We start from the raw sequence: 26,295 nt of genomic DNA, 5'->3' as shown, positions 1-26,295 counted from the left end.
GGGCAGCATCCCTCAAGGACATTGGGTCTACTTTCTCATTCTAACAATGTTGGAAAATCAATCTGACAGCTTGTGAGCCCCGTAGAAAGTCAGAAAACTTTACCCAGGGAAGTAAATCCCTGGAAAATATTTAAGGTTGAAATGATGTGAATATTATCACTGAGTTCTCAGTATTCACTATTCAATAGGTGAAGAACTGAACAACTAGTTACAACGCAAAGTTCCGTTGGCTTCTACAATATGCTAAATGGATTAATCAAAAATGATGTACCTGAGCATTCTTCATTGAATTCTTCAGCCTCTGAAGCCTGCCTTATGTCTGACAATCCAGTAGCCATCTTGTGCTCTCTGTAAGGGAGGAAGTCAGACCATTATTGAGGCAAGAAGTGAAGGAGTGAAGAGATCATAGAATCATAGAAGCCCTACAGTGCAGAAGAAGGCATTTTGGCCCATCGAGCCTGCACCGACAACAATCCCACTCAGGTCCTATCCCCATAACCTCACATATTTACTCTGCTAATCCTCCTGACATTAATGGTCAATTGGGCATGGCCAATCCACGTAACCCGCACACCTTTTGGACTGTGGGAGGAAACCGGAGCACCCGAAGGAAGCCCACGCAGACACAGGGGAGAATGTGCAGACTCCACAAAGACAGTCACCCAAGGCCGGAATTGAACCCTGGTCCCTTGTACTGTGAGGCAGTAGTGCCAACCACTGTGCCACCGTGCCACCCAAAGATCTCAGAGGATTCTAAAGTGGGAAGAGGTTTCAGAGTTCAGGAGGAGAGGGGCCATGGAGGGGTCTGAAACAAATATTTGTTTCATCACATGTATAGCTAAGTGACTGAAAAGTGAAGAAACACACAACCTCAAAAGGATTTTGTCTGGAATCATTTCTGTCTCTTTCTCAGATGGTTGGATCTTTATAACATTCCCATTGATGTTTAGCAGCTGCTCTGCGCTTTGTGATTCCCCCAGTACAAAAATATGACATTTTATCACTGAACATTACTGAATTTTAAATATAAATAGCTGATCTAGTCATAAAGTTTTCCAACAAGTACTTTGGTATGTGACTGATGTTAAGTCTAATCTGCTCTCTTCCCTCTTTCTTCTCCTCCACCACCCACACTATCACTGAGTGAGGATTATTGGACCATCCATTGGACAGATCGATGCTGACTGTCTGTGAAGCTGGATAAGGCTTCCCTTCCCACCCCCACATCCACCCCTTTACCCCTCATCTGCTTCCTCCAGTTCACCCTTTCTCTCTTTTCCAAGTGATTTGACTAAAAAACAAATCCAAGGAATTAACTACCTACCTCACATTACGTTGATCTTTTTCGACACCCTAGCTATGACTGTAACAGTACATTCTGCACTCTCTCCTTTCCTTCTCAATGAATGGTATGCTTTGTGTGTATAGCGCGCAAGAAACAATACTTTTCACTGTATACTAATACATGTGACAATAATAAATCAAATCAAAATTTTAAAAAATCAGACAATAATGGGATCCAAATTTTCACAAAAAGATTTGTATTTATATCGCACCTTTCACCTCCTCAGACTGCCCCAGGGGGCTTTTTCAACCAGTAAAGTACATATTCTGCACAGTCCATGCTGTAGTGTGGGAAAACGGCAATCAATATGTGCACAGCAAGCTAACACAAGCAGCAATGTGATACTGAGAAAATAACCGGCTTTCGTTCAGTGGGGCGGCATGGTGACATAGTGGTTAGCACTGCTGCCTCACGGCATCAGAGACCTGGGTTCAATTCCCGCTTGGATCACTGTCTGTGTGGAGTCTGCACGTTCTCCCTGTGTCATTGTGAGTTTTCTCTGGGTGCTCCGGTTTCCTCCCACAGTCCAAAGATGTGCTGGTTAAATGCATTGGCCACGCTAAATTCTCCCTCCTCGTACCCTAACTGGCGACTAGGAGATGGCGCCGGAGTGTGGCGACTAGGAGATTTTCACAGTAACTTCATTGCAGAGTTAATGTAAGCCTACTTGTGACCAATAAATAAATTTTAATATTTGATTTATTATTGTATTGTGTTAATACACATGTATTAACATACAGTGAAAAGTATTGTTTCTTGTGCGCTATACAGACAAAGCATACCAATCATAGAGAAGGAAACGAGAGAGTGCAGAATGTAGTGTTACAGTCATAGATTGCATTAAAGCATTGTTAGAGATTTTAAAAGAGTTAGAATGAAGTTTTAGAAGCATAGAACGAGAGTAAAAGATAGAATTAGAAGGTATGCTGGGCACAGCTTACAAGAAGTCGCCTCGCTCCAGCGCCATCTTGATTATGACAATTTGGTTACGGGATGAATATTGGCCGAGGATTCAGAGGAACCCCCAGTCTTCTTGGAAAAAGTGCCTGGTGATCTTTTATGGTCATCTGGAGTGGCAGACAGCAGGTTAACTTTTCACCAAAGGACTGCACCTGCCCCTCTGTACCACATTGGAATATTAGCCTAGATGTTGCGCTAAAGTTGCTAGATCGCGGTTTGAATTCGACAACCATCTGATGCAGAGATGAGAATACTACCAGCTAAGTCACAGTTGCATCTCTGTGTCTCTGACACTGAGCTCAGTGCTCTAATGAGGGAGCCCTTGGGCAACACTTCATATTCAGTCTTTTATAGGTCTGATGGGAAAGCAATATTGTGGGGTCTCATCTCTAAGTGTTAGAATCTAATTGATTTATCAAGCAGAGGTGTTGAGTGGAACAAAATATAACCAAATAGTTCTACTGATTTTCCCAGGCTTTAATCTGAATGCTTTAAGTGTACAGAATATCATAGAATCATAGAATCCTTACAGCGCAGAAGGAGGCCATTCGGTCCATTGAGCCTGCACTGACAACAATCCCACCCAGCCCCATCCCCATAACCCCTGCTAATCCCCCTGACACTAAAAGGTAATTTAGCAATGGCCAATCCACCTAACAGGCACATCTTTGGAGTTAGAACAAGTTGGAATCTAATGAGTGCTTTGTCAGTCCGATCTGCAATATCTATTTCTTAAGGGCTAAGAATTGGTAATAAAAACAGAAAATGAACTCAAGAACACAAGAAATAGAGGCAGGAGTGGGCCACCAGGCCCATCAAGCCAGCTTCACCATTCAATTTGATCATGGCTGATCTATGCCGACCTCAGTTCCTTTTAAAATAGAGCCATAGAATCCCTACAGTGCAGAAGGAGGCCATCCGGCCCACTGAGTCTGCACCGACAACAATCCCGCCCAGGCCCTATCCCCGTAACCCTACCCATTTGCCCTGCTAGTCTCCCTGACACTAAGGGGCAATTTAGCACGGCCAATCCACCTCACCCATACAACTTTTCTGTGCCATTTCCCCGTCTTCCCCTATTCCTCGATCTATCAAATATTTATCCACCTCCACTTTAAATACTTCTAATGATTCAGCCTCCACCATCCTTTGGGGCAGAGAATGCCAGAGATTCGCCACCCTCTGCGAGAAGAAATTTTGGAAGGTCTAATACAGATAGGAAATATACAGTAAATGGCAGAACCCTTAAGAGTATTGATAGGCGAAGGGATCTGGGTGTACAGGTACACAGATCACTGAAAGTGGCAATGCAGGTGGAGAAGGTAGTCAAGAAGGCATACGGCATGCTTGCCTTCATCGGTCGGGGCATTGAGTTTAAAAATTGACAAGTCATGTTGCAGCTTTATAGAACCTTAGTTAGGCCACACTTGGAATGTAGTGTTCAATTCTGGTCGCCACACTACCAGAAGGATGTGGAGGCTTTGGAGAAGGTACAGAAAAGATTTACCAGGATGTTGCCTGGTATGGAGGGCATTAGCTATGAGGAGAGATTGGAGAAACTTGGTTTGTTCTCACTGGAGTGACGGAGGTTGAGGGGAGACCTGATAGAAGTCTACAAGATTATGAGGGGCATGGACAGAATGGATAGTCAGAAGCTTTTTCCCAGGGTGGAAGAGTCAATTACTTGGGGGCATAGGTTTAAGGTGCGAGGGGCAAGGTTTAAAGGAGATGTACGAGGCAGATTTTTTACACAGAGAGTAGTGGGTGCCTGGAACTCATTGCTGGGGGAGGAAGTGGAAGTGGATATGGTAGTGACTTTTAAGGGGCGCCTTGACAAGTACATGAATAGGATGGGAAGAGAGGGATATGGTCCCCGGAAGGATAGGGGGTTTTAGTTAATTCGGGCAGCATGATCAGTGCAGGCTTGGAGGGCCGAAGGGTCTGTTCCTGTGCTGTAATTTTCTTTGTTCTTTAATAAATGCACTTAAAAAGTCTGCTGGCAACAGGAAAGAGGCTGTTCTTGAGTCGGTTAGTCCATGATCTCAGACTTTTGTATCTTTTTCCTGATGGAAGAAGGTGGAAGAGAGTATGTCCGGGGTGCATGGGGTCCTTGTTTATGCTGGCTGCTTTGCCAAGGCAGCGGGAAGTATAAACAGTGCCAATGGATGGGAGGCTGGTTTGAGTGATGGACTGGGCTTTGTTCACGACCCTTTGTAGTTTCTTGCGGTCTTGGGCAGAGCAGGAGCCATACCAAGCTGTGATAAAACCAGACTGAATGCTTTCTATGATGCATAAGATTCTATAAGGTTGTCTCTCAATCTTCCAAACTGCAATGGATACAGGCCAGCCTTTCCTTGTAAGATAGCCAATGCCTGTCCCAGGTACTGGTTGAGTGAACTTTCTCCAAACTGCTTTCTGACATAGCCAGCAGACCTGACTTGTGTTTGCTTGACCCCCAACTCTGGATGGTCCAAATAAAAGATGTTGCTCAGCCTTGATGCTCTAACTATGATATCTTACACAAAACAACTCCGAGAGCTTGTTGTTCTTCTCCATCCAGTGCTTTGCCTGCATCACCTAATTTCTAAACACTTCCTCACAACATGCGTATACGATTTGTTTCCCCAGTTCAAATACTGAAGCCCTCCAGCCCTTTTGTTGTCTGCCAATCTGATAGATCTGCTTTTCCCAGAAATGTGTATGCGTTTAAAGTAACATTTAAGGAGCTTTGCCAAGCTTGTGAGGTGTTTGCTTATTATAACTGGTTTATGTTCCAAACTGCCTCGCCACAATGGATCAGAGAAATCACTATTTGTAAAATCAATGGCTTCGAGATCACTTGAATTCAAATTACCTAATAGTTTGTTAATCACTCAATTCTAATGCATGATTGTAACTGGAGGGGCAAATGATAACCACAACATCAGCAGCATTCTGGGAGGCAGTGGCAAAATGGTATTGTCACTGAGCTAGTAATCCAGAGATTTGTGTTTGAATCCCACCACAGCAGATGGTGAAATTTGAATTCAATACAAATTCAGAATTAAAAATCTAATGATGACCATGAAACTATTGCCGATTATCATAAAAACCCATCTGGTTCACTAATGTCCTTTAAGTTAAAGTTCATTTATTAGTCACAAGCACGCTGCAATGAAGTTACTGTGAAAATCCCCCAGTCGCCAGACTCCGGTGCCTGTTTGGGCACACTGAGAGGAAATTTAGCGTGGCCAATGCACCTAATCAGCACATCTTTCAGACTGTGGGAGGAAACTAGAGCACCCGGAGGAAACCCATGCCGACATGGGGAAAACGTGCAAACTCCACACAGACAGTGACCCAAGCCGGGAATCGAACCTGTGCCCCTGGTGCTGTGAGGCAGCAGTGCTAACCACTGTGCCACTGTGATAGCAGATTACCTTCCTTTAGGTAATTACCTGGTCTGGCCTATATGTGACTCCAGACCCACTGCAATGTGGTTGACTCTTAAATGCCCTCGGAGATGGGCAATAATTGCTGGCCCAGCCAGCGAAGCCCTCACCCTGTGAACAAATGAAAAACAAATCCCATTCTCTTCAGCTGAATAAGGTTATGGGATTATTTCTTCTCTTGTTTATTCTTTGAGGTAAAGGTGACCATATTCATCATCTGCCGTGTTTTGGTCGGGTTCCGGCAGGTACGTTTTAAGTAATGTATTGTTTTATGGGATTTGGGTATTGCTGACAAAGTCCATCCCTAATTATCTCTGAACCCAGTGGCTTGCTCAGCCACTTCAGCGGGCAGTTAAGAATCAACCACAATGCTGTGATCTTGGGTCACATGTAAACCAGACCAGGTAAGGATGGCAGATTTCCTTCCCGAAAGTACATTGGTTAAACCAGCTGGGTTTTTACAATAATTGATGATAGTTTTATTGTCACCATTACTGAGACCAGCTTTCAATTCCAATTTTTTACTGATTGAATTTAAATTCACAGGAGCACAAGTAAGAGGAGCAGGTGCCCCAGTGTGGGCTTCTGGATTACCCTCGCTCCCGTAGGAGGCTGCCAAGACTGGTATCTGTCCAAATGGCCCTGCTGCCAATAGGATAGGAGATTGCACATGACTGGATTTTGGACGAATTGCTGGGCTGGGGGTTTCTCCTCTTTGTGTTCCTCTCTGCTTCTGATACGTGATTATTATCAAAGGAAGCTGCAGCATTTTCCAGCTGCAGTCACCCTGAGCAAACCCCACCCAGGGCTCAAAGTCAATGTCAAAACTCCTAAGAGAAGCCTTCAGACTGTTCTGGTAGCTCCTTGTGTGACCACAATGAGAGTACACCCCAGATTCAGGCTCTCCATAGAAGATTCAGTTTGGTGAGTGAGTAGCGGGTATTTTGGCTACATGATTTGATTTGATTTATTATTGTTCTGTTACTTGAGCACTATAGAGACAAAGCATACCGTACATAAAGAAGGAAAGGAGAGAATGTAGTGTTACAGTATAGGGAAAGATCAACTTAATATGAGATAGATCCATTCAAAAGTCAGCAGGGAAGAAGCTGTTCTTGAGTCAGTTGGTACGTGATCTCAGACTTTTGTATCTTTTTCCCAACAGAAGAAGTGGGAGAAGTATGTCCAGAGTGCGTGGGGTCCTTAATTATGCTGGCTGCTTTTCCAAGGCAGTGGAAAGTGTAGACAGAGTCAATGGATGGGAGGCTGGTTTGCGTGATGGACTGGACTACATTCACGATCCTTTGCAGCTTCTTGCAGTCTTGAACAGAGCAGGAGCCATATCAAGCTGTGATATAGCCAGAAAGAATGCTTTCTATGGTCCATCTGTAAAAGTTCATGAGAGTTGTAGCAGACATGCCAAATGACCAGCCTGACTGAGTTGTGACTCAGGTGTCCCGCTGGTGTGAATGCTCGGCATGCCAGCTCAAGTGAGCAGCTCAGTGCCTGGTATTTTGTCCTGCCACCTAATCTTTAGAATCTCTAAAGGTAGCTCGTGTAAAAGTGGTTGAGCCTCTTGGCATGACGCGATTAGACAGCATTTGCTAAATAATGCTCAGTTTGCTAAAAATTACGCTGACAACCAATTTAAGATTGTCAGTCAGACTTGCAGTGTGACACATTTGCCTGTATTGGAATCTACATATATTAGTACACAGGTCCCGGTTCTTTGCAGACAGAAAGAACAGATATACATATTGTACCTGTTACAGCTGAACAAAATAAATGACAGCCATCTGCTGGTTTATTCCTCGGGACAACATCTCGACCAATCAGGGTCAAACTGCCTGTTTTAAATTTATACAAAGCTTGGCAGTTAACTGTCAGTCACCTGGTGCATTCTCCATGGCATTCTGCTCTGCCAATCAGAGTCTACTTGACAACCAATTAACTTATGCAATATAAATTGCTGTTATGCCCTTTTATTGGTATTCTTGCGAAATATTCTGATGAGTGCAAGACAAAAAAGCTTCGACATGTCTCTTTTTCCAGCAATGCTTTCAATTTTGTTGGCAGACCTACTCCTCTTTATTCCCAGACTGACGTTCAAATCTGCTGAAGGCTACACGTGCACGTGTCTAATCGTCATACAGATAGCTCGAGAGAGTGTGCCGCCAAGAGAATGTATCCACTGCTTGCAGGTCCTGCTCCCAGGCTGAAACATTGGGTTTTGAGATAGGCCTTTCCTGGAGCAGGCTAATTACTTCAGTTTTCTTCATGCTGCTTGGAGGGTAAATTGGTTGCATGCATTGGAGAACAAGTGCATGCCACGTTGCATGTCCAGCTCTGAAGCGGCAGCTAGAGAACAGCCATCAGCAAACAAGGACATTGCAAAGTCTATCCTTGGGGGGCATCCACTTGAAGAGGCAGGCAGGGTCTCGGTATAATGTCTCAACTGAAAGACAGCACCTTTTAACAGTGCAGCACTCCCTCAGTGCAACAGTATAGTGTCAGCCTAGAGTACATATTCAGGTTTCTAGACTGGTGATTGAACTCATAACTTGCTGGCTCAGAGATAGTGAGATGACTACTCACTAAGTGAGCTATGGCTGACATCCAACAAGTTCTGGATTACAACTCAGTAGCTCATCCAAACCAATTTGTGTTTTAAAATCTTTCCATGGCAATGTATGGATCAAGATTAGTTAGTGAAATATAATTAGAGTGAAACTCCCTTTTGTATGTAAAGATTTAATTTCTTTCTCTCCGGGTTCATTTCCAGCCTGCAGTGACTCTCTGTATGGAGTTTGCATGTTCTCCATGTGTCAGCGTGGGTTTCCTCACGCTGTCCAAAGATGAGCGAGTTAGGTTGATTGGCCGTGCTAAATTGCCCCTTAGTGTCAGAGGGATTATTGGAGTAAAGATGGGGGCGGGGGTTACAGGGATAGGGTCTGGGTGAGATTGTTGTTGGCGCATCCTTGATGGGCTGAATGGCCTTCTTCTGCACTGTAGGGATCCTATGATTTCTATGATTTTATAACATGATTTTATCACCAGTTCTGAAGAAGTCATATTCAACTTTCTAAAAATTCTTTCATGGCATGTGGATGTCGCTGGGTAGACCAGTATGTGTTGCCAACCAAGTGCCCTTGAACTGAGTGGCTTTACTGGGCCATTTCAGAGGGCAGCTAAGAGTCAACCACATTGCTGTGGCTCTGGAGTCACTTGTAGGCCAGACCAGGTGAGGATGGCAAATTTCCTTCCCTAAAGGACATTAGTGAACCAGATGGGTTTTAAAACAATCAGTGGTTGGGCGGCACAGTGGTTAGCACTGATGCCTCATAGCGCCAGGGACCCCCAGATTTGATTGCGACCTTGGGTGACTGTATGGAGTTTGCACATTCTTCCCGTGTCTGCGTAGGTTTCCTCCGGGTTGTCCAGTTTCTTCCCACAGTCAAAAGATGTGCAGTTAGGTGGATTGGCCATGGTAAATTGCCCTTAGTGTCCAAAGGTGTGTAGGTCAAGTAGACTAAATGTATGGTGTAAATCCCCAGGTTAAGTTGATAGGGGAGAGGGGAGAGCCTGGGTGTAATGCTCTTTTGGAGGGTCGGTGCAGGCTCGTTGAACGGATGGCCTCTTTCTGCTCTGTTTGAATTCTAATGGATCCTATGATGATAGTTTCATGGTCACCATCACTGAGACTAGCTTTGAATTCCAGATTTATTAATTGAATTGAATTCAAATTCCACCACTGGCCATGAAGGGGATTGGAACTTGTGTCCCCTGAGCACATGCTGGGTCTTTGGATTACTTGGTCAGTGACATGATCACTACGGCACAAGCTCCCCTTAAAATGTTAATTATTTTTCTCCCTCCATAGATGCCGATCAACTTGCCGATTATCTCCAACACCTTCTGTTTTTACTCAATGTTAACCTGAAGTTCGAATGAAGTTCTATCTGTATATCTACCAACACCACTAGAACAAATTATCTGATCGTTATCTCATTGCTGAATCTGAGAACTTGCAGTGTGCAAAATGGTGAGGATAAAACCGGCAACTACAGACCAATCAGTTTGACTTCAGTGGTACGGAACATCTGGAAACCATAGGTCAGGACAAAATCAATTGTCACTTTTTATTTTATTTATTAATGTCACAAGTAGGCTTACATTAACACTGCAATGAAGTTATTGTGAAAATCCCCTAGTCGACGCACTCCAGCACCTGTTCGGGTACACTGAGGGAGAATTTAGCATGGACAATGGACCCGAACCAGCACATCTTTCAGACTGTGGGAGGAAACCGGAGCACCCAGAGAAAACCCATGCAGACACGGGGAGAATGTGCAGACTTAGCAGAGACAGTGACCCGAGGCCAGAATTGAATCTGGGTCCCTGGTGCTGTGAGGCAGCAGTGCAAATCACTGTGCACCATGCTGCCTGATGTGGTGTATGAGGATTCTCAAAAGGCATTTGATACAGTGCCACACAACAGACTTGTGAACAAAATTCTAGCTCACAGAATGAAAGGGAAAGTAGGCACTTGGACAAGAAATGGGCTGAATGACAGGAAACAGTCAGTAGTGAGAAGTGGTTGATTTTCAGATTAGAGGAAAGTGTGTAGTGGAGTTCCCCAGGGGTCATTGTTGGGGCCCTTGCTCTTCCTGATACATATTAATGACCTAGACTGTGGTGTTTAAGACATGATTTCAAAATTTGCAAATGATACTAAGATTGGAAATGTTGTCAATTGTGATGAGGATCGTCATGGGCTGTAACCTTCCGACCCTGTCATGGCGGGACCTGATGCAGGAGATTTGGCAGCCCAGCCAAAAGTCCATTGACTTTTAACGGGGCTGGACAATCCCAGCGATGGACGGGGCTTGGACATCCTGAATTTCAAAAGGAATTATACATGTTGGAAACTAGGACAGACGAGTGGCAGATGATGTTCAATGCAGAGAAATGAGAGGTGATTCATTTTGACAGGAAGAATATGGCAAAGGGAGAAAATCTTCAGGAAATGCAGGAACAGAGGGATCTCAGTGCACATAAGTCATTGAAGATGGTAGGGCATGTTGAGAGAGCAGTTAATAAAGCAAATACTATGTTTGGTTTTATTTATTGGAGCATTATGTACAAGAGTAAGGAGGTCATGTTGAACTTGGCATCTGGAGCATTGCATCCATTTTCATCTCCAAACTCAGTGGCCTGGGCCTCGGCTCCTCCCTCTGCGACTGGATCCTGAACTTCCTAACCCACAGACCACAGTCAGTAAGGATAGGCAACAACACTTCCTCCACCATTATCCTCAACACTGGTGCCCCACAAGGCTGTGTTCTCAGTCCCTACTATTTTCCTTATACACCTATGACTGTGTGGCCAAATTCCCCTCCAATTCGATTTTCAAGTTTGCTGACAACACTACCGTAGTGGTTGAATCTTCAACAATGACGAGACAGAGTACAGGAATGAGATAGAGAATCTGGTGAACTGGTGCAGCGACAATAATCTCTCCCTCAAATGTCAACAAAATGAAGGAGATTGTCATCGACTTCAGGAAGCGTAGAGGAGAACAAGCCCCTGTTGACATCAATGGGGATGAAATAGAAATGGTCAAAAACTTCAAGTTTTTAGATGTCCAGATCACGAACAACCTGTCCTGGTCCCCCCGATATCGACACTATAGTTAAGAAAGCCCACCAACACCTCTACTTTCTCAGAAGACTAAGGAAATTTGGCATGTCAGCTACAACTCTCACCAACTTTTACAGATGCACCATAGAAAGCATTCTTTCTGCTTGTATCACAGCTTGGTATGGCTCCTGCTCTGCCCAAGACCGCAAGGAACTACAAAAGGTCGTGAATGTAGCCCAATCCATCATGCAAACCAGTTTCCCATCTATTGGCTCTGTCTACACATCCCGCTGCCTCAGCAAAGCAGCCAGCGTAATTAAGGACCCCTCGCACTCGCATTCTCTCTTCCATCTTGTTCTGTCGGGAAAAAGATACAAAAGTCTGAAGTCACGTACCAACTGACTCAAGAACAACTTCTTCCCTGCTGCCATCAGACGTTTGAATGGACCTACCTTGCATTAACTTGATTTTTCTCTACACCCTAGCTATGACTGTAACACTACATTCTGCTCTCTCTCATTTTCTTCTCTATGAACGGTATGCTTTGTCTGTATAGCACGCAAGATACAGCATTTTTCACTGTATGCTAATACATGTGACAATAATAAATCAAATCAAATCAAAAAGTTCTGGGTGCCACACTTGAAGGATGTGAAAGCATTGGAGAGGTGATTCACAAGAGAGATTTCTGGGAGAAAGAATTATTGCTATGAAGATAGATTGGAGAGATTGGGAATGTTTTCATTGGAGAAAAGAGGGCTGAGGGGAGACTTGAGATAGTTATTCAAATTCTGGAGGGGAATGCACAGGAAGAGGAAAGTTTAAGGGAGATGTGCGGGGGATATTTTTCATGCAGAGAGTGGTGGGTACCTGGAACGGGGTGCCAGAGGAGGTGGTGGAAGCAGGCACATTAGTAGCATTAAAGAGACATCTGGATGGGTACATCAATAGGGAGGGAATAGAGGGAGACAGACTGAGTAAGGGCAGATGGTTTTTTTTGTAGTCTAGTTAGGGTATCATGATCAGCACAGGCTTGGAGGGCTGAAGGGCCTGTTCCTGTGCTATATTTTTCTTTGTTCTTTGATAAATGGTGAGAAACTGTTCCCACTCTAGAGCATCAAGAACTAGAGGGCACAGATTCAGAATGATGGAAAAAAGGAGTATAAGTGACATAAAAATAAAGAACAAACTTCAATGAACAAAAAACAGTACAGCACAGGAACAGGCCCTTCGGCCCACCTAACCTGCGCCGACACAGGAAGCTTTTCTAAACTAAACACTGTTTGCCTCTACGCAGTCCGTATCACCCTATTCCCAACTATTCAGGTATCTGTCAAGACGCCTTTAAAACGTTGCTACTGTATCTGCTTCTACCACCTCCTCTGGCAGCACCTGAGAAAATGGTGGAGGCAGGTTTGATCGAGATATTCAAAAGGGAATTGGATTGCTATCTGAAAGGGAAGAATGTGCAAGGTTATGGGTTAAAACAGGGGAGTGGGACGAGGTGGAATGTTCTTTCAGAGAGCCAGTGCTCGATGGGCCAAATGGCCTCTTTCTGCACTGTAGGGGTTCTATGATTCTATGAATAGACAAAACTACTTTCTAGGCAGAAAAACTCACCCACTAAACTAAAAGGAAGTTTGAAGAAATTGCAGCCAGTCCTCAAGGCTGTGGAATGAAGAATGTTAGCAATGTAAAAATATTTAGTTTTCTGAAGTTTTTCCTCAAATTCCAGATACGTTAGACCTCTGAAGCCTCTTGATGTACAGAATATTATTGCTTTCAACACCGACCTTGTTATTCTGCAGAGTATTTTCCATGCTGTGATTAATTAGGCTCCAGTTACTCCTCTCAGAGAGGGAATTTTGTGCTTCGAGAGCCTTTATTTGCCATTAATCACCGCCAAGGTTATCAGAAGTTGGGATTGAGGTTTTCTTAGCTGCTTGGACTGTTTACTCTAACATCCTGATATCGTTCAGAGGACCATCATTCTTTCTCCATATCATTTGTGTCTCGGATATTTATTTTCTTTATTTCTTCCATCTCCCATCCTCATCCATATCCTCCAGTTCCCAATGACCAACACAGACAGTCTGCTGTGTATCTTCGGGACTGACAGTCCTCTCCTGTTTAGTCCAGTTGACCAGCCTTTCTGAGTGAACGCAGACATTGGGAGCATCTCCGGCTAACAGGATCCTGCCCTCACTGATCTCTCCATGTTACTGTAGAGATGGCTGTTCTGATGTAGGAACTATTAGGATTCAGAAGCCAAAACGGAGAGCATTGAGGAGCGAGAACTGATTGAGTTGATGTGCCTCAAGAAAGCCGAGCTACTTACAGGCTGCCTGCAAAATGGGGTCTGAACCTTAACGTTATAGGGAGAAATCATCGCTGGGTCAGACGATGTTGCCAGAAAAACATATTATGAAAACTGTCTGAGCTGTTGCTTGTCTGGGGGAACTCAAGGACAACAACAACTCGCAATGGTATAGTGCCGTTATATTAGTAAAACACCCTGAGCAGCTTTACAGGGATGTAATGGAAAGAAAGGTTCACACCAAGCTAATGCAAGCATGAGGACAGGTGGCCAACATGTTCATAAAGAAGGAGAGAGTGGGACAGGCAGAGAGGTTTGGAGGGAACCAAGCTAACGAAGGGATGGCTTCCAATGGTGGAGAATACAAAGCAGGCTCGGTGTGTCGGTGAGGTACATGCTGCATCTCAGTGAGGGCAAAACCTTCTCCATCAATGGGGATTTAGAACAGATGATAGTCAATCATTACAAATTATTCTATTTAAGGGAAATATATTACTGGTGGTCAATTTATTGTTCATTCTACACCTCTTGTGAAGTTGAATATTGGGTGGCACGGTGGCACAGTGGTTCGCACTTCTGCCTCACAGTGCCAGGGACCCGGATTCAATTCCGGCCTCGGGTTACTGTCTGTGTGGAGTTTGCACATTCTCCCCGTGTCTGCGTGGGTTTCCTCCGGGTGCTCCGGTTTCCTCTGACATTCCAAAGATGTGCGTGTTAGGTGGATTGGCCACGCTAAATTGCCCCTTAGTGTCAGGGAGATTAGGAGGGTAAATACATGGGGTTACAGGATAGGGGCTGGATGGAGGTGCAGGTTCGATGGGCCGAATGGCCTCTTTCTATACGGTCGGGATTCTCCGATTCGAAGTTGCTTCAAGGGAGCCTTTGGCCTGCAATTTCTCAGCAAGGTGAAGTTCACAGTTCAATGGGCAAAGATGAACGAAACAACAATAAAGGTCAAGTCGCCATAGTCTCACATGACCATAGGCTGGTCTCCCTTTTGAGAGCTGACTGGTGGTGATTTAACCTGAGGATCACCACGCCTCAAGTAAGAGGCATAGAAACATAGAAACTAGAAGCATTCAGCCCTTCAAGCCTGCTCCACCATTCATCATGATCATGGCTGATAATCGAATTCAATATACTGGTCCCCCCCTTCCGCCCCCCCAAGAACTATACCTAATTTCTTCTTGAAATCAGATAATCTTTTGTCCTCAACTACTTTCAGTGGTAGTGAATTCCAAATATTCACCACCCTCTGGGTGAAGAAATTTCTCCTCACCTCCGTTCTAAAAGGTTTATCCCTTATCCTCAAACTATGATCCCTAGTTCTGGACTCCCCCACCATCGGGAACATTCTCTCCGAATCTACCCTCTTTAAGCTGAGAAGGCGGGGCCTTCATGAATGACCTCAGCTGGGACGGGCAGGAATTGAACCTGTGCTGTTGGCATCGCTCTGCATCACTAACCAGCCATCCAGCCAACTGACACTCAAAACAGCAATAATATACTGAATAAGTTACACACTTCCAGACTTGGAACAGTATCAGCGTTCTTTCCTTGTTCTTGGGTGAAAACCCTGGAACTTCTGCTCTAACAGCACTATGGGTGCACCTACATAACGTGGACTGCAACATTCACAAAGGTTCAAGAAGGCAGTTCACTGCCACATTGTCAAGGGAAATTAGGGGTGGCAACAAATATTATCCCGACTAGCACTTCCCACATCCCACAAATGAATAAAAAACGTTGAGTTATCTCTCATCTGAAGCCTGGTAATACATCTCCCGTCAGCAGAAGACATAGAACATAGAACATTACAGCACAGTACAGGCCCTTCGGCCTTCGATGTTGCGCCGACCAGTGAAACCAAGACAGTAGTTGTATTCAAAGTCTGCGAAAAATAAATATTCTACAAAAATATAGCGAGGCCAAAAGGAAATTTACTGAAAAATATTCACTATCAGTGACATTAGGTTAAAGCTGAGCATGTCATAGAATCCACAAAATCCCTACAGTGCAGAAGGAGGCCATTCGGCCCATTGAGTCTGCACTGACTTTCTGACAGAGCAACTTACCCAGGCCCTATCCCCGTTACCCACATATATTTAAAGTTTTAAAGTTTATTTATTAGTGTCAAAAGTAGCTTACATTAACCCTGCAATTAAGTTACTGTGAAAATCCCCAAATCGCCACACTCCGGCACCTGTTTGGGTCCAGTGAGGGAGAATTTAATATGGCCAATGTACCTAACCAGCACGTCTTTCAGACTGTGGGAGAAGACAGGAGCACCCGGAGGAAGCCCACGCAGACATGGGGAGAACATGCAGTCTCCGCACAGACAGTGACCCAAGCCAAGAATCGAACCCAGGTCCCTGGTGCTGTGAGGCAGCAGTGCTAACTACCGTGTCACCATGCCGCCCACATATTTAGCCCTCTAATTCCTCTAACCTACACATCTTTGGACACTAAGTGGCAATATAAGATGGCCAATCCACCTAACCTGCACATCTTTGGACTGTGGGAGGAAACCGGAGCACCCGGAGGAAACTCACGCAGACACGGGGAGAATGTGCAAATTCCGCACACAGTCGATATGAGATTCCACTGCCAGGGACGGCATGGTGGCACAATGGTTAGCACCGCTGCCTCACGGCTCCAGTGGCCTGGGTTCAATTCCCAGCTTGGGTCACTGTCTGTGTGGAGTTTGCACGTTCTCCCCGTGTCTGTGTGGGTTTCCTCCGGGTGCTCAGGTTTCCTCCCACAGTCCAAAGATGTGTGGGTTAGGTGCATTGGCCATGCTAAATTGCCCCTTAGCGTTAGGTTAGATTAGAGGGATTAGTGGGGTTAATATGTGGGTTACGTAGGGCCTAGGTGGGATTGTGGTCGGTGCAGACTCAATGGGCCGAATGACCTCCTTCTGCACTGTAGAGTTTCTAAACACCTTTTATTTTGAGTGAATCAGAAAAATAACAGAGAAAGGATGTCATATAAATGTGTTAAACATCTGGTTATGCTGGTAATGCTGTCCGCAGTAACTCAGAGGGAATAGCAGCACAACATGCAGGAAGTACATTTTGCAAGGATGTTGTGATGGCTGCTAATGTGTTACCCAGTGCTTTGATGGGATTTAACATTTTTCTGCAGTAATGCTGCCAAAACGCCACTGTTGAAACTTTTATATGTGATCCAATATAAAATAGAGAGGATTCAAATAACTACCGTATGCCAGTTTGGAACTGGGTCAACAAAAACAGCTCTTTTGTATTCATGGTTGTTTGAAACTCAATGACTCAATCCACAGTTCATGCAGGTAGTAGTATTTATTATTTGATAAGTTTTAATGTTTAATTATTAGTATCACAAGTAGGCTTATATTAACACTGCAATGAAGTTACTGTGAAAATTCCCCAGTCGCCACACTCTGAGGGAGAATTTAGCATGGCCAATGCACCTAACCAGCACATCTCTCAAACTGTGGGAGGAAACCAGAGTACCCGGAGGGAACCGATGCAGAGACGGGGAGAAAGTGCAGACTCCGCACAGATAGTGACCCAAGCCGGGAATCTAACCCAGATCCCTGGCGCTGTGAGGCAGCAGTGCTAACCACTGTGCCACCATGCCGCCCTAAGCTATGAATGGGCTTTGACAATTCAGGAAGTGTGGCATTTTGTAAGTTACATGCTCAGGACTCTGCTAACTGTGCCACCGTGCCACCTATGGCAAAGTACTTGCATTTATACCGCACCTTTCATGATCTCAAAACATCCCTAAGTATTTGGTAGCCGATGGAGTCTTGTTTTTTTTTTAAGTGAGGTGAAGTTCAAGAGGACTGGAGAATAGCCAATGTTGTTTCCTTTGTTAAGGAAGGAAGCAGGGATAATCCAGCAAATTATAGGCCGGTGAGCCTGACATCAGTGGTGGAAAAGCTTTTGGAGAAGATACTGAGGGACAGAATATATGCACATTTGGAGGAAAATGGACTAGTTAGTGATAGGCAGCATGGTTTTGTACGGGGAAAGTCATGTCTCACCAACTTGATTGAGTTTTTTGAAGAGATGACAAAGAAAATTGCTGAGGGAAGGGCTGTGGATATAGTTTATATGGACTTTAGTAAGGTGTTTGACAGGCCTCACATGGCAGACTAATACAAAAACTAAAATCACATGAAATTTGTGGTGGGCTGGCGAGATGGATGCAGAACTGGCTTGGTTAGAGAAGACAGAGAGTAGTGGCGGAAGGATGCTTTTCAGAATTGAGAGTTGTAGCTAACGGTGTTCTGCAGGGATCAGTGCTGGGACTTCTGTTGTTTGTTGTATATATAAATGATCTGGAGGAAAGTGTGGTTGGTCTGATTAGTAAGTTTGCGGATGACACGAAGATTGGCGGAGTTGCTGATAGTGCCGAGGATTGTCAGAGGATACAACGGGATATAGATAGATTGGAGACTTGGGCACAGAAATGGCAGATGGAGTTTAATCCAGACAAATGCGAGGTGGTGCATTTTGGAGGATAAAATTTAGGTATGAATTATACTGCAACTGGCAGAACCCTGAGGTTTATTTGGTAGCAAAAGCCACACTGTGGTGGCTTTTGCCACAGGTGTGGCTTTTGCTACCAAATAAACCTGTTGGACTTTAACCTGGTGTTGTTAAACTTCTTACTGTGTTTACCCCAGTCCAACGCCGGCATCTCCACATCAGAACCCTGAGGAACAGTAACATGCAGAGGGATCTGGGCGTGCAGGTTTACAGTTTTCTAATAGTGGCAACACAGGTGGCCAAGGTGATTAAGGCATATGGCATGCTTGCCTTCATCAGACGGAGCATTGAGTACAAGAGTTGGGAAATCATGTTGCAGCTGTATAAAACCCTGGTTAGGCCGCATTTGGAGTTTTGTGTGCAGTTCTCGTCACCACATTATCAGAAGGATGTGGAAGTTTTGGAGAGAGTGCAAAGAAGGTTCATCAGGATGTTGCCTCATCTTGAGGGTGTTGGCTATGAGGAGAGGTTGAATAAACTAGAATTGTTTTCACTGGAAAGACGGAGGCTGAGGGGAGACCTGATAGAGGTCTACAAAATTATGAGAGGCATAGACAGGATGAATAAGCAGAGGCTTTTTCCCTGGTTGGAAGTGTCAATTACAAGGGGGCACAGGTTCAAGGTGAGAGGGGGAAAGTTTAAGGAAGATGTGTGGGGGAAGTTTTTCGTGCAGAGAGTGGTGGATGGCTGGAACATGCTGCCAGAGGATGTGGTTGAAGCAGGCACATTAACAACATTTAAGAAGTATCTGGATTTGGACACGAATAGGGAGGGAATAGAGGGATAGTAAAGCCAAAACTTTTTTTTTAGTTAGGACATCATGATCGGCACAAGCTTGCAGGGCTGAAGGGCCTGTTCCTGTGCTGTACGTTTCTTTGCTGTTTGTTCTAACTCCTGCTGCAATGTAGGAAACATGGCAGCCAATTTGTACCAAGCAAGATCCCACATGCAATAAGGATGTGGCCAGAAAATTTATTCCCGTGCTGGATAAAAGAGTGACCTCAGTTGAGGAATTAACTAGCATTTTCAGGTCAGGGCAGCAGTATCACCCTGGTTGAAAAACTGAACTTTCTTCAGTTCTACTGTTGTTTCTTCGGAAATCTGGCAGCGCAATGCAAGATGCAAAGCAAGTTCTTTGATGAGTGGTTGCTATATATAATGGACAGAACTTGATTCTAACTGTGGCAGTAATGAGAGATGGGGACTATTTTAATTTGAATCTTGTGCTCTTTAATAAATTATATTCAAAATACAACTTTTGCAAATAAGCCACCCAAATAATATATACCTCTAAATATAGCCACTGTAGTGCACACAACAGACAGATCCAAGCGTCTTTTCCACAATTCCAGACATATCATGCAACAGGGTTGTGGGATAATACGCTTAATTCTGAAATGTGTGCCTCCGTTAATTTAGCTAGTTCATTAACAGTTAAGAATAAATCAGATTGGTGTACCACTCAAAACAACTTGGAAAAGATGATTTAGCCAAACAAATTTCACAGAAGGGTAAGGAAATTTGGCATGTCCACTACGACTCTCACCAGTTTTTACAGGTGCACAATAGAAAACATCCTTTCCAGGTGTCTCACAGCTTGGTATGGCTCCTGCTCTTCCCAAGACCACAAGAAACTACAAAGAATTATGAATGTAGAGTCCATCATGCAAACCAGCCTCCCATCCATTGACTCTGTCAACACTTCCCGCTGTCTTGGAAAAGCAGCCAGCATAATTAAGGACCCCACAGCCTGGACATTCTCTCTTCCACCTTCTTCCATCAGGAAAAAGATACAAACATCTGAGATCATGTACCAACCGACTCAAGAACAGCTTCTTCCCTGCTGCCATCAGGCTTTTGAATAGACCTACCATTATTAAGTTGATCTTTCTCTACACCCTAGCTATGACTGTAACACTATATTCAGCACCCTTTCCTTCTACCCTAAAAGTAAAGTTTATTTATTGGTCACAAGTAAGGCTTACATTAACACTGCAATGAAGTTACTGTGAAATTCCCTGAGTCGCCATACTCTGGGGCCTGTTCGAGTCAATGCACCTAACCTATGTACTCTATGAACGGTAAAGTTAAAAGTTAATTTATTAGTGTCACAAGTAGGCTGACATTAATACTGCAATGAAGCTGCTGTGAAATTATGTTTTGCCTGTATAGTTCAAAAGAAACAATACTTTTCACCCGTATTCCGATACATGTGACAATAATAAATAAATACAATTCAAATTAGGTAGTTATTATTTTGCACTAATCATTTTAAGGGCCACATGATTTGTTGTAAATCATTTTGATATGCAATTCACATTCACTCTGAATAATAAAATGGCTTATGCCTTTTAAAAAACAGAAAGGCATTTAGATTTGTTTTACAGATGCATCAGCAGGCAGCTTGGGGATGAGACAGGTTGCAAGTGTTATATAATGGGATATGCGATCTGTATAACAGATGGCAGCCCTTAATGACTAAATGCAGCCTGCAATAGAATCATACATAAGCTTGAAAGCAGAGAGACCCATTAGCTGGTTAGCAAAAAAAACCTAGCTTTTCACATTTCTGGGAGTTGTCAGCATATTTCAGACAGATCCAGTAAATGTAGATAGCCATTATCCCACAGCGCCAATCCTGTTGCACGTACAATCTGGAATCGTGGAAATGATATGTGGATCACTTGGCATGGTGCACAACAGCAATTATATGTGTTCTTCACAGCTGAGAAACAACTGCATTATTTATTAATCAACTGATTTATTTAAAAAAAAACATTTTTGAGGGAATTCTCAAGAAGAAAATATTCAACAAAAAGACTCATCTGCAAACAATAATGTGTTTTAAGAGGCTTCAAGATTTGAAATGTAGTCCAACTACACTTCTAGAAAGGATTACTCTTCTGATTGATATCATGAGATGACTTGGAATACTACAACAAACATTTGTGAAGGTTGGATTACTGAATCATTTTAGCCAGGTCCCAAACTAGCAAAAGGGTTCCTGTTCCATTAACTTGGCATATACCCTGATAAGATCATCAGGACAGCATGGTGGCACAGTGGTTAGCCCTGCTGCCTCACAGCGCCAGGGACCTGGGTTCCATTCCGCTCTTGGGACACTGTGGAGTTTGCACATTCTCCCCGTGTCTGTATGGGTTTCCTCCGGGTGCTCCGATTTCCTCGCACAGTCCAAAGATGTGCAGGTTAGGTCAATTGGTCATGGTTAAATTGTCCGTTAGTGTCAGGGGGATTAGCAGGATAAATATGTGGCGTTACGGGAATAGGGTCAGGGTGGGACTGTGGTCGGTGCAGACTCGATGGGCCAAATAGCCTCCTTCTGCACTGTAGGGATTCTGAGAATTAATATTGTCTTAGTGATCCTAAACAGCACCTAAAATATTATCTGATTTTTTTGCTGCCTGTTTTGTCAATTAAATTATTGCTCCAAAGCACTTCATTTGTTCCTGCGCATTGTCATGTGCTGCAAGAAACAAGATGAGGAATCGAACTCCGTCAGAGATTCTTGGCTAAACACGATGCAAGTGAAGAATATGCAATGAGATCACCTCCATACCAGCCACGTGGAGCAATTTTGAATTCTAATTGACAAAACTAGAGCACATCGTTTGCAAACAATAAGCCAAATCATAAATGAATCAATCACTCTACGTAAAATTGAATAACTACAAGGCGATTGGAGATGAGGGCTAAATTTAAATATGCAATCAAGTTTTTGACAGAAAGGTTAGCTAGATGGAGCAAATACATTTCAAAGAAATGTTTAAAATATTATTCCACGTGCATTATAAAGTTAGGCACTTGTTCGATCATCTCCATCTAAATATTGATAGGTACTGACAGCACAGCAACAACTACATCAACTCACTCACTCTCTCTCTGCTTAATAAACTATAGCAATCTAACATGTAAGAGATGGATTGGATAAGCTCTCATACACATGTGGAGAATTTGCAGTCAAAATTACTCCATCATGTTATGCAACTGCAACTATTCCTAGTTTAGCATAATTTGGACACACTGCAAGAATGTGTTAATAAAAATGAATGTAGAAGATCCATTTATCCCTATCCAGAGTCCTCCCATAAGACCATAAGACATAGGAGCAGAATTAGGCCACTCGGCCTATCGAGTCTGCTCCACCATTCAATCACGGCTGATTTTTTTCTCATCGCCATTCTCTATCTTTTCCCCATAATCCCTGATCCCCTTATTAATCAATTCTCTCATAGTACATTACAAATAGTCCACTTGTTCGCAGGTCGTCACAATATTACCCAAAGAGTAATTTAAAAGGGACGGAACTTCAAGAGGTAATAAGCCATTTCGAACAGAATTGGATGTATTAATGGAATCAATAATCTTAACACCACTACTTCACAGGTCACAACATTAGTTTAAAAGTTTGATTCACTCACCAAAATGGCCAATTGTTTACCTTCGCTACTGTGACCCAGGATAAAAGAGACTTTAACCAGGCTTGGTTCAATAAATCTACTAGTTTATTACAAAACCTGCCTTGTCAAATGGAAAGATAAAGCTTATTAATATACACAATGAAATATGGAAGAAGTATACTCATTACTCACATGCAGTTAAAAGTCAATGGGTTGAAGGGAAAAGGGAAGATGGTGCAGTCCTTGAAAAGGTGGCCGGATGCTACTGTATTTGCTGCTCCCAATGCAGTCTCCTCTCCCTTGGGGAGACTAAATGAGACTGGGCAACTGCTTTGGGGAACACCGACACCTTCATGGCAAGCAAGACCCCAACCTTCTTGTTGCTTGCCATTTCAACTCAGCATCTTGCTCTCATGCCCATCCTTTGCCCGCTGCAGTGGAACCAAATGCAGGCTGGAAGAGCAGCACCTCGTCTTCCAACGAGGCACGTTCCAGCCCTCAGCACATTGGCCGGGATTTTACCACCTCGCTCGGGTGAGGTTCGTAAAATTCTGCTCGAGGCCAACAGAGAATTCCGTTCTGCAAGCCTCGTCCGCCCGATTCCGGGGCGGGCATGCTGGTAAAATTTCCGCCATTGAGTTCAACAACTTTAGACTGTGATCTTCCTCCTCCAGCTTAACCTTTTCTTTTCATTCCAAACTTTTTTTATTTCTGCAAAACCCCCCCCGCCCCCCCCCCCCCCCCCCCCCCGTACCCCACACCCACCCATGGGCCATCGAAGTTTTGCTATATTTTAGTTACAATCTCTCCCAGCTCCCACTAATCACCATTCCAGCTGTTCTACCGCCTCTTATATATAATCACTTTTTTCCCTCTCTTTAGTTCTGAAGAAGGACCATGCAGACGCGAAACATTAACTCTGTTTCTCCCACTACAGATGCTGCCAGACTTGTTGAGTTTTCACACCTTTCTCTTTGTTTGCTTCAGATTCCAGAATTCGTAGCATCAGCTACTTCTGCGTTAGACAGTTGATCTCTCAGCTCTGATCTGCAAAACAATCAATGACTCGTAGAATCCCGACAGCGCAGAAGGTGGCCATTTGGCCCATCCAGTCTGCACCAACTCACCGACAAAGCATCTTACCCAGGCCCCTCTCTCCTGCTCTATGGGCAGCATGGTGGTTAACACTACAGGCTCATAGTGCCAGAGACCCGGGTTCGAATCCCTGCTTGGGTCACTCTCTGTGCAGAGTCTGCATGTTCTCCTCATGTTTGTGTGGGTTTCCTCTGGTGCTCCGGTTTCCACCTACAGTTTGAAAGACGTGCTGGTTAGGTGTGTTGGCCATGCTAAATTCTCCCTCAGTGCACCCGAACAGGCACCAGAATGTGGCAACTAAGGGATTTTCACAGTAACTTTTTTGCAGTGTTAATGTAAGCCTACTTGTGACACTAATAAATAAACTTTAAACTTTATCCCCATGACCCCACACATTCCCCATGGCCAATCCACCTAACCTGCACATCTTTGGACTGTGGGAGGAAACTGGAGCACGCGAAGGAAACCCACGCAGACACAGGGAGAAGGTGCAAACTCCACACAGACTATCACCCAAGGTTGGAATCGAGGTTGTGTCCCTGGTGCTGTGAGGCAGCAATGCCAACCACCATGCCACCCTGTGCAACTGTGCCGCCTGCATCTTTTCAGGCAGTCTTGAGGAACATTTGCTGATGCTCTATTCCAGCGCGCAGAGCAATTTCGGAGAAGCTTCTATTCTGGACTGCAAAAGGGCTGCTCTTTGCTTTTCACAAACAGTTGACCCTTCTTCTTTTAAGTAAATCAAAACTAAAAGCAACTTTTAAACAGTTTTCCAGCCATGTTTTTTTTTTTAACCCAGACTCATAAATTCCTTTCGTAAACAATCCATCAGGGTCAAGAGGTTTCCAGCTTCTTTACAACAGCCTCATTACATTTTCTAGGAAAAACAATTTTCTTTTCCAGGAATAGCAATTAGGATCCTGCATTAATCCTTTAAAAAACAATAATTCTTCCACAATGTTTTTAGTGCTTGAGGAAGAACCATTTTACGTGATTACAGAGTTCATGACAATATCATCCATTGACATACATGACTTCTGTCTGAGTTTTCCTAAACATTGAACTCTACATTTTTATCTCCCTGGGCCAGCAGTGTAACCCATCTTCACTTAACAAAACTGGGATGTTGGAACAAACACTAATATTACAGGAACAAAGCCTGTTCCAACAGTAGGACTTATGTAATATCAATGTAGAAACATAGAAAATAAAATTAGCTGTAAAGCTAATGTGTCCTGAAGTCAGGATAGGGACGGTATAAATACAAGTTTTTCTTTCCTAAATTTGGAATGCATTATGGTATAAAAACACCCTTAAGGGGTTGTGACCCTTTTCTGTTGAATGTTCTAGGCCCTTGGTTGACCCTTATTTTTATCTTTTGGTGTCAGTTGCTTTTTTTTGGTTATGATGTTGTCAAAGTGATTTATTTCCATTGTGTTCCCTGGCATATGGACTGTGGGGGATAGATAATAGCATGGTGCAATTTGAACCTCCGATATTTTTGACGTTGTCCCCTTGATGCAGGTCAGTTGTGAACTGCTACAGCTCAGCATAAGAATTGCCAGCCAAAAGATCAAGGTGCATCTCGTTCAGTCTTTAGCTTCCTGTTGCTTGTGTGATACAATGAAAATGGCATTGGCGATTTATCATAGCAATTTTGCAATTAGTCCACAGACAAGAACAAGGCAAAACTGGTGGAGAATTTTCAGAAGTGCAGATCCTTTTTTTCTGAAGTGTGCTGCATTTCGGGCAGTATGGTCGGTGCAGGCTTGTTCCTGTGCTGTAATTTTCTCTTGTTATATTTATCAGGAGGAGGCCTTTAAGTCTGCTCTGTCATTCATTATGATCATGGCTGATCATCCAGCTCAATAGCCTGATCCCTGCCTTCCCCCCATATGCTTTGATCCCTTTTGCCTCAAGAGCGATATCTAACTTCTTCTTAAAAACATACAGGGCGGGATTTTCCAGCCGCACTCACCCCAATGCCAGAAGATTCCGCCTGAGGTTAATGGACCTTTACATGGTCTGTGTCCCGCCTGCTACAATTCCCATGGTGAGCAGGAAGGGAAAATTCCACCCACAATGTTTTGGCCTCAACTGCTTTCTGTGGTAGAGAATTTCACAGGCTCACCACTCTCTGGGTGAAGAAATTTCTCCCCATCTCAGTCCTAAATGGTTTACCCTGTGGGCAGCGCATTGGCACAGTAGTTAGCACTGCTGCCTCACAGCTCCAGGGACCCGGGTTCAATTCCAGCCTTGGGTGACTGTCTGTGTGAAGTTTGCACCTTCTCCCAGTGTCTGATTGGGTTTTCTCTGGGTGCTCTGGATGAGACGCCCCTGAATTTTGACATACCAATCAGTCATACATTGAGCAAAGTTGTTGGTGAAGATAACTGGCTATGAAAAGAGTAGATTCACCATTGTGCTGTTCTCTATGCCCAGCGGGACAGAGTCATAGAGGTTCACAGCACAGAAAAAAGGCCCTTCAGCCCATCTAGTCTGCGTCAGTCGAAGACAAACCACCCAACCATTCTAATCCCATTTTCCTGCA

The 26,295-nt window shown here is 44.0% G+C and overlaps 1 protein-coding gene across 6 annotated transcripts in view; it reads right to left on the bottom strand.

The window, feature by feature from the left end:
• LOC144493000 (uncharacterized) overlaps nt 1-26,295 on the bottom strand; it is a 160,733-nt gene that overhangs the window by 72,501 nt on the left and 61,937 nt on the right. For all 6 annotated transcript variants that reach the window (XM_078211768.1, XM_078211766.1, XM_078211765.1 and 3 more), the window contains exon 2: nt 272-348. In XM_078211768.1, coding sequence (XP_078067894.1) covers nt 272-338 — 67 coding nt within the window. In that variant the 5' untranslated portion in view covers nt 339-348. The remainder of the gene's footprint in view (nt 1-271; nt 349-26,295) is intronic.

Source organism: Mustelus asterias, chromosome 4 (genome assembly GCF_964213995.1).
Source record: "Mustelus asterias chromosome 4, sMusAst1.hap1.1, whole genome shotgun sequence".
In the NCBI taxonomy this organism is placed as follows: Eukaryota; Metazoa; Chordata; class Chondrichthyes; order Carcharhiniformes; family Triakidae; genus Mustelus; species Mustelus asterias.
Note: the sequence above shows the minus strand (reverse complement) of the source record. Positions and strands in the feature narration are given on the sequence as shown.